Source organism: Gadus chalcogrammus, chromosome 15 (genome assembly GCF_026213295.1).
Source record: "Gadus chalcogrammus isolate NIFS_2021 chromosome 15, NIFS_Gcha_1.0, whole genome shotgun sequence".
Lineage (NCBI taxonomy): Eukaryota > Metazoa > Chordata > Actinopteri > Gadiformes > Gadidae > Gadus > Gadus chalcogrammus.
The window spans coordinates 19,700,471-19,712,951 of NC_079426.1; the positions used below are offsets into that span (position 1 = coordinate 19,700,471).

The 12,481-nt window shown below is 45.4% G+C and overlaps 1 protein-coding gene across 1 annotated transcript in view; it reads right to left on the reverse strand.

Annotated features, from left to right (window-relative positions):
* The window catches only part of LOC130404218 (uncharacterized), a 6,892-nt gene extending 2,204 nt beyond the window's left edge, over positions 1 to 4,688 (reverse strand). Inside the window, exons 1-2 of the mRNA XM_056608868.1 lie at positions 4,321 to 4,688; positions 3,639 to 3,959 (exon numbers count right to left, since the gene is read on the reverse strand). Coding sequence (XP_056464843.1) covers positions 3,639 to 3,959; positions 4,321 to 4,677 — 678 coding nt within the window. The 5' untranslated portion in view covers positions 4,678 to 4,688. The remainder of the gene's footprint in view (positions 1 to 3,638; positions 3,960 to 4,320) is intronic.
* Between the last annotated feature and the right edge of the window lie 7,793 nt (positions 4,689 to 12,481).

Genomic DNA, 12,481 nt, shown 5'->3' on the forward strand with positions numbered 1-12,481 from the left:
GTGATTTGTTCGCTGGCGTAGTCCAGTCCTGGACCGTGATTTGAGTCCTCCTGGTAGACTACCAGCAAGCTTAACATATGCGGTAACTGTTAATGATATATGCAATACATTAACAAACGTTGTTTCAAAGTTGTAAAGGCCCATGCCAGTCAACGGAGCGTTCAACAGCATTGAGAAGAGCCATGTAATAAATAACGATAGTCACATTCATTATTCGATATTCTACGGGACTCCGACTATTCGACGATCGTTGCCCATCTCTAACTTCTTTACAACCTCGTTGATGACCAACATTTAGAAAGACATGTAGGCCTAATTCAGGCCCCGTTCACACGAAGCCGATTTCATGGCGAAACCGCAAAGGTCTTGTACGGTTCGGCCTTCCGTACACACGAAGCCGGCGAATCCGCTGACCGAAACCGCAAACTTCTGAAACCACCCTCGGAGGTGGTTTCAAATCTACCCGGTTTCGTTTTGGATTCATGTGTACGCCTGAAACCGACTGAAACCCCAAACCATGACGTCATCGCCCCACCCCTCGACCTCCTAGCCAATGTCTCTAAAGCCTGCGGAGTCTCAGAAACAAAAAAGTTGATGGCGGACTACAAGCTTGTAATCGTTCTGCAGCATATCATGTCCCTTGTTGGGTTGCTAAGCCATTATTTATTGAGAATCCGCGACCAAAATGAGAGAAGAAGGACCGACTAATACACGATTTACATCAACCGTGAAGCTCTACCAGGAGGGCAACCAGGAGAAGATTTTGGGTGAGACCCGGCAGAACCAGCAGTTGGTCGGACAACTTCGTAAATGGAGTTGTCGTGGCCGATGAATGGAGGGAGAACTTCCGCATGTCCAGAGCTTCTCTCGTCGCACTGAGCGAAGAACTCTGTCCATACATCGATGGACAATACACAACCATGAGGGCGCCAGTTGATACCGTCAAAAAGGTTGCGGTAACGCTCTATTATCTGAGCGACGAAGGACGGCTACGGAAAACTGCCAACGCCTTCGGCTTGTCGCGACCGACCGTTTCCACCGTGATCAGAGAGACATGCAAAGCCATCTCCATCCATCTGGGTCCAAAATATATCAAGATGCCTTTTACGGAGCCCGAGGCAGAGGATCTGGTTTTGGGCTTCCATAGTGCTCATGGCATGCCACAGTGTCTGGGAGCGGTGGACGGCACCCACATTGAAATCAAACAGCCATCCAGAAACTCCATGGACTACATCAACAGGAAAGGCAAACATTCCCTTAATGTGCAGGCTGTCTGTGACTTCAAGTTCAGATTCATGGATGTATCAATAAAGTGGCCTGGGAGTGTACATGATGCACAAGTTTTTGCTTATTCCAAGCTTAGCTCGTTTTTCAAAACTGGCAAGATCCCTGCTCTGAAAAAGCAGATTGTGGACGACGAAGCGGCCATACCAATTTTCCTTCTTGGGGACCTAGCCTACCCCCTGCTGCCTTATTTGATGAAGGAATACTCCAGTGGTGGCTCCACACCCCAAGAGCAATATTTTGGGCTATGTTTGTGTAGGGCTCACATGGTCATCAAGTGTGCTTTTGGTCGCCTCAAGGCCAGGGCCCCGTTTCCCGAAAGCATCTTTAGCCTAAGTGGATCGCAGAGTGGGTCGTACGAGCATCGTACAGTTTTCACACCGTTTCCCGAAAGCATCTTTGGTAACGAACGTCTTGAAAACGCTCACGAGTCACGAGTAGCTAACGAGTGCTCCAGGGTACTCGTAGGACGCTAAGAGCCTCGTTAGCCTACTATAGCCTCAGTGGCGTAACCAGCGGACATTCCTAGTATTGGATGCGTTTTATATAACACATTGGTAATGGTGTATCACGTGCGTCTGAGCCTAATGTGGGCCATTATGTTCTTAGTTTGAGAGAGACAGTCCAGGAAATGTTTGAGCAGGCAGGGCACTTAAAATGTGTGAGAGAAAGTGGGGGGGATTTGTGCAGACTGACATAGGCTACTCATAAAACGTAGCAAAAAATAAAAAATAAAACAATTATAAAAAAAATAATAAAAATATTAATTATAAAAATATTTAAAAAATGCAAAGGAGCAGGCAAAAGGCTGGGATATGGTGGGGATTGGTCACGTTGACGGGAATGTTTAGTGACATGTGGGAGGGGGTTAAAAAAAGTCTCAATCACTCTTCGACGTGCATGAAAACCAGCCGCGTAGTTATGAGGGAGGCCGTCCTCACACCGATCTTCCTCGTCGTCATCGTCCTCAATGTTCTCTGGTTCAACCAAAGCTACCCCAGCCTTAGCTGCAATTTTGTGCAACATAGCTGTCACACATATCACAGCGCATGACTTGGCCGGCGAAAACTGGAGCCCTCCGCTGGACTTGTGAAGGCATCTAAAGCGCAACTTCCACCTCCCGATCGTGCGCTCAGGATTAGGACTGATATATATGTCGGCCTAGGCTTAATCAATTGTGTTTTAATATCTTTAGCATTCATATTATTGCAATCTATTCATTTCGTAGGCTACTCTGCGGTTGGCCTTGATGGGGAGATATTTTAACCCTTTTTAACCCCATTTTCCTCCAACATTCCTGCGTCTCCCCCTGCGTCATAGCCCGTTTCAGCACCATGTCAGTGGACAGGTACAATCCTACGATCGTCGTGAGTGCAGCGAATGCGCGTTCACGTTAAGAGTTTCGGGAAACGCTCCAAAGAAATTATCGATGGTTCGAAAGCTCCCTCTTTCAAACCATCTTACGAGCGAAGATCCATCGATATCGGGAAACGGGGCCCTGATTCGCTGCACTGAGAAGGCCTATGGACATCAATTTGCAAGACCTGCCCCATGTTATTTACGCTTGTTTTGTTCTGCATAACTTTTGTGAGGACAGCAAGGAGACTGTGGCTGAGCGCACTGTGATGGGAACAATACATAGTGACAATGAATGGCAGCCTCCTACGCAATGCAACTACACAGAATGTAATGAGGGGGAGGGAAAGCGAGTGAGAAGAGTGCTCACAAAGTACCTTGACCCTTAAACCCAAGTGGCTGTGTTGAATTGATTAGATAGTTATGATTACTCTGTCATTGAAAAGTGTTCTTGACTCTGTCATTGAAAATAAACAGGATGGCAAATTTCAAATCTTGTTTTTATTGAAGTGCAAAATAAATAACAAGTCAAAAATGTGCAAAAGTAGAAAAGTGCAAACGTAAAAATGACACACGCATAAGAAAAAATATAACAGAACTAGTAAAAGTAGTAAATCGTGCAAACATAAGTAAAGGTATTAAACTGCAAACATAAGTAAAAGTACACAGTGCTCACTCCACATCGTCAAGCTCCAGCAATGCTCGCCTGTATGAATCCTGTATATTCCCTGGGGTGCGTGTTTGCGATGGCGTGTGAGCAAACTGACTCATTGGTGTGGCGTTGTGTTGGGTGTGGCGTGGTGTGGTTTCCATGTATGGTGAGGGGTAGCCAGGGCCGTCGTAAAGGGGTGAAAGGTGATGACGATTCTAGGGGCCCACAGCCCAGGGGGGCCCATGGCAATAAAAAAAAAAAAAAAAAAAAAAAATAACTACCAGCCCATAGTACTAGGCCCCCCCCCCCCCCGTCAACAATTCAGCGCAGGGGGGCCCATCAGTACCTCTTGTATAGGGGCCCAGGACTTGTTGCAACGGCCCTGGGGGTAGCTATTGTATTGTCCGCTGTGGGGGGGTACATATTGCGTCTGTTGTGGCGGTCGGTACATCATTTCCCTCATCAAGGCAAAGCCGTCCTGGATAGTGCTGCAGATGTTGGCAATGTTGGAGTTTAATTGCAATGTGCTCTCGGCGTAGCTTCTTGCAGACTCCTCAGCCAGCTCCACCATCCTCCTCTTCATTTGGCGGTCCTCCTCGGCTTCCGCCACCGGGTCAGGCCGAGCTTTCCTCTTCAGCCGGTCCTTTCTGTGGCTGTCGAGCTTTGCCTTGAATAAAGATGAGCAGAATTACATTAGTATTGGGCAGTAGCTTCACTACTTCACTACACTAGCTTCACTACTAAGCTTTGGAATTTTGAGACATCACATCACACAAGCAATCTAAATTGCTGCAAACACACGTGCATGACATTGTGTTCAAGTTCAAACATGCTTGTTGAGTTATATTCTCAGAAACATGCATACACAAACGTGCTAATGCCCATACAAAATTCGATTTTATCTGTAAAGCCCTTGGTCACCATTACAGTCTCAAGGGGCTTAACAGGCCAAATATTTACGATCCGTCCCCCTGTCGAGGGCCGCCTAGCATATAGCCAGCCAACCAAGCTTGAAATCATTAGCCTACCTGGAGCAAATGTCGGCGCTGTTTCACAACAGCAGGAGGAAGGCAGTTACTGGATTCCTCAGAATGTGGCGATGGCGACTCCATTGTTGGGGTCGAGCACCCCGGCGACTCCAAAAGGTCATCAGTCTCCATGGCTCCCTCAATGCAGCGCGTAGCGGGCGAGCCACCCCAGATCTCTTGGCAAAGCTCATAAAAAAGCATCACCACACGCCCTTGGCCACTTCGACGCCCTGTGTCCACTGCCCCTCGGTATTTAGAACGGATGTTCTTGAGCTTGCTCGTGAGCTGCGATTTCGTAATGGCCATTGCATCGTGAGGGAAGTCTTCAGCTGCCTCCTTGGGATACTGGTCCTGCATTGCCTTCGACAAGTCCGTATATTTGGACTGGCAGGACTCCCAGTCGACATTATGTTGCAATTGACTTACTTTATACTCTAATGTGAGCCGCAACAGCATCGCGCACTCATGGTCAGACCAGACAAATATCTCTACTTTCTTCACGTTCGCCATCGTAGAAGAGCTGTTTGTTTGTGTTGTTAGTGGTTCGGGGGGCAGCCTTTATGCGCATGCTCGCCTCTTCTTATTTCATTTCTTCTGGATTTCTGTACCAGAAGCAGCGCCCCTTATGGGTCTGGAATGTGTACTACAGCGTTTCTACAGATCTACCCGGTTTCGCTTGGCTTCGTCTTTACGGAGATACTTCGAAATCGGATAGATCAAAACCGTAACGGTTTCGCCCGTTTCGGCTTCGTGTGAACGGGGCCTCAGCCTTGGGTGAAATCGAAGTGTTACACGTTTCCTGCTGTCGGCTCCCAGACCGTAGTCGAGGAGCACAGGAGAGACGTTCCCTCCAGGGCCGATGTTGTCTCGGGGGTAACACCCTTCACTTTGACCGGCAGTGAAGCGGCCACTGATTATCGACAGGCTGGGTACTGTATTCGTAGTTCCACTAACTTGAAGTGTAATTCCGGCGCAAATTGAACCCAGGATCTTTGTTTTGGCATTAAAACCCATCAAATAAGCCTTCCAGATACCTTTTTAATTGAAAATCGAGTATTATATTTTGCCGGGCGCAATGTTTGGTGTCCATGTTGTTGGCTTGGGGCATTGAGTTTCTCTTCTAAATCTGCATATTGTTAAAAATAGCACCAAACCTCTGCAGTAGCATGACTAGGGTCCTACACATAAAACGAAGCACAAACAACTAGTTTGCAAACCGAGTTTATTTAAAAAGACATTTAACAAGCATTAACGGTAGGTCCGTGTTTACAGTAATTCCACACAAGTCATTGCCGAATGTGCCGTAGTTCAGTTCAAGGAGGAAAGTTTTGGAATTTATAATTTATTAATTTATATTTATAAATATATATAGCAAGTGTTTGACACTAACTCAAAGGAATTCATATGTAAGGTCTACAGTTACACAGCTCGAGTGCGCAAGGTGGCTACAGATAGACTTGAGGTAAAGTTTGTTTCTTAGTTTTGTGTTATATGATATGTTCAACAATTGGTGTGGGGGAGGATGCCGTCACGAACAAGTTATAAGCCCGAACTTCATTCGAGGTGACAGATGAAGTCTTTGATTGTCCAGGTAGGCTAACCTCGATTTATTGTTTATAAGGATTTTGGTGGGAATTCCGGACAGCGTCAACGTTTTCTGCGGAACTGGGTAAATAAAGTCATCAGAACGTTTAACAATTGCGGTCATATTTGTGTAAAAAGATACAAGACCATACAACAAACAATTAATTCACAACGTTGCAAGGAGAAGTCCATTGCATTGGCTAAAGCTGGAATTCATATTGCCAAGACAGCATTGCCCCCCAATACTACCTTACCATTTGGTTAATAAATGGTAATCTATCAGTGGAAGCTGATAATGGACTTCTCCTTGCAACGTTTGTTTTATTGTTTGTTGTATGGTCTTGTACAGTTTTTACACAAATATATGACCGCAATTGTTAAACGTTCCTGATGACTTTATTCTACCCGGTTGAAACAGAAAACGAAAACAGAAAAAGCTTGACGTGGTCCCGTAACTTCCCACCACAAATCCTTATACACAATAAATCGAGGTTAGCCTACCTGGACAACTCACAAGATCATCTTTCACTTCCTCGAATGAAGTTAGGGCTTATAACTTTGTTTCATGACGCATCCTCCCCACACCAATTGTGAACAATCATATAACAAGAAAAATAAGCAAACACTTACCTCAAGTCTATCTGTAGCAACTTGCCGCACTCGAGGGATTGCATTCCTCTTCAATGAAACTCCTTTTGGGTTCTTTGGGTCAGATCAGCTCTTTTGGGAATGATGAAGTCGTCCTTATCAAAATGAACACTGCAGACACGGTGATCCTTCTGCATTAGCGTCTTGAACGGCGTCCTCAATGTCCATATTCAGAACAATAAGACACTGGTCTACCAGAGATCGGTCATTGTACCGCAATGGCAGTCCATGGAAAGTTTCTGGAGTGTACTTTTCATTTTTTTTACGCAGCCGGAGAAACACCAACACGAACCATCTCTCTCTTGACTTCAAGCTGTGGATGGGTCCGTCCTTCTCCGGTGCTTGAGCTGTCCTTCACTCTATGCGTCAATCACGTGTGCAGTGCGCTCTTCCGTCAACACGTGCCATGCTTGATTGTAGCAAACAATTATTCTGTAACTGTTACATACATATGCAATTCCTTTAATTTACCTGTCAACACTTGCTATATATTATTTATAAATATAAATTATATAAATTATAAATTCCAAAACTTTCCTCTTTGAACTGAACTCCTGCGCATTCGGCAATCGACTTGTGTGGACTTCCTGTAAACACGGACCTACCGGTAATGCTTGTTAAACTGTCTTTTTAAATAAACTCGGGGGGACCCTAGTCATGCTACTGCAGAGGTTTGGTGCTATTTTTAACAATATTAGTGGTTAAAAAAATGCAGATTTAGAAGCAAAACTCAATGTCCCAAGCCAACAACATGGACGCCAACATTGCGCCCGGCAAACTATAATACTCGATTTTCAATTAAAAAGGTATCTGGAAGGCGTATTTGATGGGTTTTTAATGCCAAAACAAAGATCCTGTGTTCAATTTGCGCCGGAATTACACTTTAAACAGTACACGTCTTTTGCAAAGACACAACCGGACTCGTCATTCATAAACTGACACGCGCAACCGCCCGCTTCTCCTTCGCTCGTCCACTCACTCGCTGAAGTCACTCACACACATATTGCAGAGTTCTTCAAGGAAAGGGTTCCAATCCAGGATCGCTTTTAACAGTTACTTTATTTGGGTTATAAAGTATTTCGGTATGGTATCTATGGAGCAAAAGGAGGTGGGAAGCGTGGTCTTGCACGTGCTGAGCGTCTCCTAGCTGATCAAAAACATTAACCCTATGTCTAATAGCTGCCGAGGAGATTCTCGATGTAGACTGTTATGGTAGAATGCACATGGCCTGGAGGGAGTGGGCGGAGCCGGTGTGACGTATTACCCTCGGCTTCCTCACTTGTCTGTGGTGCTTGCCTTCTGTGGATGGAGCAGCTATTGCAGCCTTCAGTAAGGTCCTGCTCCCCTTGTGGCTAAGTATAGTATTTACGGCTTATATGTTTGGTCCTGCTTTCTAGGGGCTATGTGTGGGTAGCTCAGGTTCTTAAATACGTAACACACACACTGCCATTCTCGCGCACACACATACGCTACTCTCGTAACAGAAGCATAGTTGGTACTGAAGAATGAATGTTGATGATGATACACTTCTTATAGGTGGTAACTACATCTGCTTCCTCCATCGTACTTTTTAAATAAATTGCCTTCTCTTGTTTTCCGACGGCGACAACATGACTATCGTCTCCTTATACTTCCGGATCACGCCCCCCGGGAGAAGTCTCGAGCATGCGCAGAACGCAAAATGCGATCCAACCCGATACATGCACACTTAATTCGACTAACAATCGAATAATCTAGGTGTCTTAATTCGACTATGAGTAACTCGATTTGATTAGTTTGACTAAGGTGTTTACATGCATCTTAATAATCCAATCATAGTTCAACTAACCCAATAATTCGATTTCTTGAGGTTCATGTAAACGCACTGACTGAGTGTCATGATCCGCCCCTGGTTTTCCCATTCACCTGCCTGCCACCCTGATTCCCCCTAATTAACCCAACCACCTTCACCTGTGATCCCTCTATATAAATCCTCTCTGTCCACTCAGGCCACGTTTATACGTAGCGGTATTTATAGAAACAAATATTTCCCCCCCCTCCGTTTTCAAAATAACATTGTGCACACAACATCGTTTTCAAAAAGTTGTCGTTTACATCAAAACGGATAAATACGCCGTTGGGACATTATAACTATGCCAAACCTATGGGCGGCAGTGTAGGGAGAAGGATAAAGCCATGCAAGCCAATCAGAATCCTCAGAATCAACAACAACGAATAACACGAGCGTCTTCCTGTAACAAACAAACTGTAAACATAGGGCGCTCATATGACGTTAAGCATTTCCTGGCGCATAATGTGACGTTTCGGAACCTAAAACCCTGTTTCTACCCGTTGACACGACACACGTAACCGGCGTTTTCAGAAATCTCCACTTTGGCCGGAGTTTTTAGAATGATCGTTTTCTGTGACAAAAACGGCGTTTTCGTGTAAATGAGAGGCCAACCGTGTGAAAATATCTGCGTTTTCCCTTCGGGTAAACGGGGCCTCAGTCTCTGCAAGATCATCTCTCCGTTACTCACAGAGCATTCCCGCAACTCTTGAACTGTTTCTACAACGCTGATCCTGCCTGTTCCCGAACCCTCGCCTGTCTGACCACCCGCCTGGTGTCGAGTCCCTGCCGGCCTGTCTGCTTCCCCTGTTTCCTGCTCCTCGCTAGTGGTGCCGAGATGATGCCCTCATGAAACGTCAAAGCCTCAAAGCCAGATGAACCACCAAGTGGTTCGTGCTCGAAGCTTCAAATGAGTACGCTAGGGACATCTAGTGGTGAATAAAATTATGACAACCCAACCCAAAATGTGATTTTTGCTTCGTGTGCCGATACAACATTAATCATTTGAGAATTGAAGTCATTTCAATGATACATGTGTGTGAGTGTGAAATTCATAAAATGGCACAGAGCTCATGCTAGAAAATAAATCATTTGGCAAAAGTGTGTCTTAAACAGACGCTTTTATCCAAAGCGACTTACTTCGGTAAATACACACATTGACACACCGACAGCAGAGTCAATCATGCAAGGCGACAGTCAGCTGTCAGGAGCAGAGTGACAGGGTCACAACAACACTGAACTAGGAGGAGCTGGGGATTGAACTAGCAACCTACTGGTTACAAGTCAACTGCTCTACCTCCTGAGCTAAGCCGACCCACACTGCATGATAACTGAGAAGGACTTATTAATTTAATAGCCATTAAAGTGTTCTGGACAGTAGTTATTGAAACCTTATTGGGAGCAACTAGATGAAAATGCTCCCAAACAGGGGAAAACCTTCTCTTTTTGGCAAACTCCATGATGAATAATGAACGTGATGTTTCGATTGATACTACAGAAAATGCAATGCTCAAACTACTACGATCACAGACTAGTGGTATATTGAATATACCACAAGGTTGTGATCGTATACGGGACATCTTTATAGTCAATCTCCCGCCAATACTGAACCCATATTTCGAAGCAGAAGTCCGAGGCGAAGCCTCGAACGTCACAACCCTACGTCATTTCGCCAACGTGAATCCTACTCGAAGCGGAGCTTCGCTGGGGGAGGAGCCGAGATACTCGACACACGCCTCGATGCCTCGACGCAAAACGTAACATCACTACTCCTCGCCTGCTTGTCTGCCCTCCTGATACCGACCCCTAGCCTGCCTGACTAACCGCCCGCTGACGGAACCCCCAGCCTACCTGATTGCCTGCCGGTCCCCGAACTCTTGCCTGCCCCCGTTTACTCTGCCTGCCCAATCCTGATAATCTGTGCAAACAATAACCTTTGGACTGCCCTGTCACCAGGGCCGTGTCTAACGAATGGGCTGACCGGGCTGTAGCCCCAGGCCTCGCCGCTAGGGGGGCCTCCAGTCGCTGAAGGTCAAATGACAAAATCCATAAATTTTTTTTAAAAAAAACGAGGCGAAAATGCCGGGCCAAAGGTGTGAAAGTGGAAGAACCAGAGACGTCGCAGAACCCGACAAAGTCGTTTGTGATTCATAATATCGTCTGGAGGCGCACACAATATGTTATATGATATAGATATCTATGTATTATATGATATTATTTAGATATAGAGCTCCAGGACTGTAACGCAAGTGTTGTACACTTCTTTATTTGGATAACCGTTCTGCTGTTGGTGTGATGGCGCATAACACGTCGGACTCTCGTCTCTGGTATTTCTACAACGAGACTCGTATTGGGGGTTATCTCAGCCAAGGTTGAGAATGAATTGGGGGGGAAGGAACTTTGGCTTTGACTCCCTCAAGAACATGAACCACGACATGGAGGAGAAAGGGATTGTTGGCGGCGAATGTCTCCCGCTTGAGCCCCGCTGAGGGACCACCGCCGGAGCCGGAGGTGCATAAGCGCTGCCCGGCAAAGATCCCTTTCTCCTCCTTGTCGTGGTTCATGTTCTTGAGGGAGTCAAAGCCAAAGTTCCTTCCCCCCAATTCATTCTCAACCTTGGCTGAGATAACCCCCAATACGAGTCTCGTTGTAGAAATACCAGAGACGAGAGTCCGACGTGTTATGCGCCATCACACCAACAGCAGAACGGTTATCCAAATAACAAGGAAGTGTACAACACTTGCGTTACAGTCCTGGAGCTCTGTATCTAAATAATATCATATAATACATAGATATCTATATCAGGCCTTGACATTAAGCATTTTAAGCCACTTGCCCTTCGGGCAAGTGGCTGTATTGTTTTACTTGCCCGATGGCAAAATGTACTTGCCCAAAATGGAAAACGTCAGCCTATTAAGAAAATGTATAAACAGGTATTTGTTTGATTTTATAATAATTTATTATAATGTAAATACAAATACAAAACATAACCATTATGGTCTGCAAAGCCCAACAGAAGAAAGGGCCTCAAAATGTATTTCATTCTCTGAACCGAGGAAACCTAGCATGGTGAGACCAGCTTGAACTCGCCGTCTTTACTTAAAATACATAACCGTTTGTGATGGAAAAAAAATACAAAAAGACAATGAACAGTGTAGATTAACTTTGGCAAAACAGAATTGTGGACTAGGGCTTCAAATTTCCGTTTCATTCTCTGAGCCCTGCCTATACTCCCAGGGGTTGAACCCTGGCCGACGCCGTCTTTGGCAGGTTGTCCACCACCTGTTAACTGCAGCTTCGGCATTAAACTTATCCAGTGGGGGGCCCTCCACTGACAGGAACATCAGTCTCTGCAGCTGAGGAGAGGAAAGACTCGACCTCCAGTCAGTCTTCACTCTCTTCATTGTAGAAAAGCCCCGCTCACACACTGCCGTGTTTACTGGCAGGATCAGGTACACCTCCATGAGGGGGGCCAAGCTCTTGAAGCGTTCTCGCCTTTCCTCTGAAACACAGAAATGAGAATTTCATATAAATTAAAATAAATTAACCATAGAAAATACTAAACAACTTGTCTCAAAACATTTGTCACACACCTGACTCCCACTTGTTTTTTAAAATAATATTTAAAGATGAACAGTGTTGAACTGCTCTATATGAAAAGTCTCCTAAGATAAATTATATGATTTGGCACTTTACTAATCTGTCACACATTCTACACTCTATATTCACACCTGACTGCAAGACACTCATGAAGAGCTCCCTCATCGGCACTGCTGCTCGTCCCTTGGCAAAGATCTTGTAGTGGTTGTACTCAGCTAAAACCTCATCGACTTCAATGCCAGCTTTTCTCAACAGCTCCTGATAGAACGTGGCCATCTCCCTCATCTCATCGACACCACACTGCCTGAACCTCTCATTTTCAACTGGGTCAGCACGGTTGCATGCTGGCCAGGACGATGGGTCAAAAGCCCTAAACTTTGCAACCATGCCTCCTTGCTGCAGATCCTTCAGCCTCTCTTCCAAATGATTGATGATCAAATCTGTTAACAGGAAATGTTAATGATAATCATTACTTATTTACTGTAAAGGTTCATTAATCAA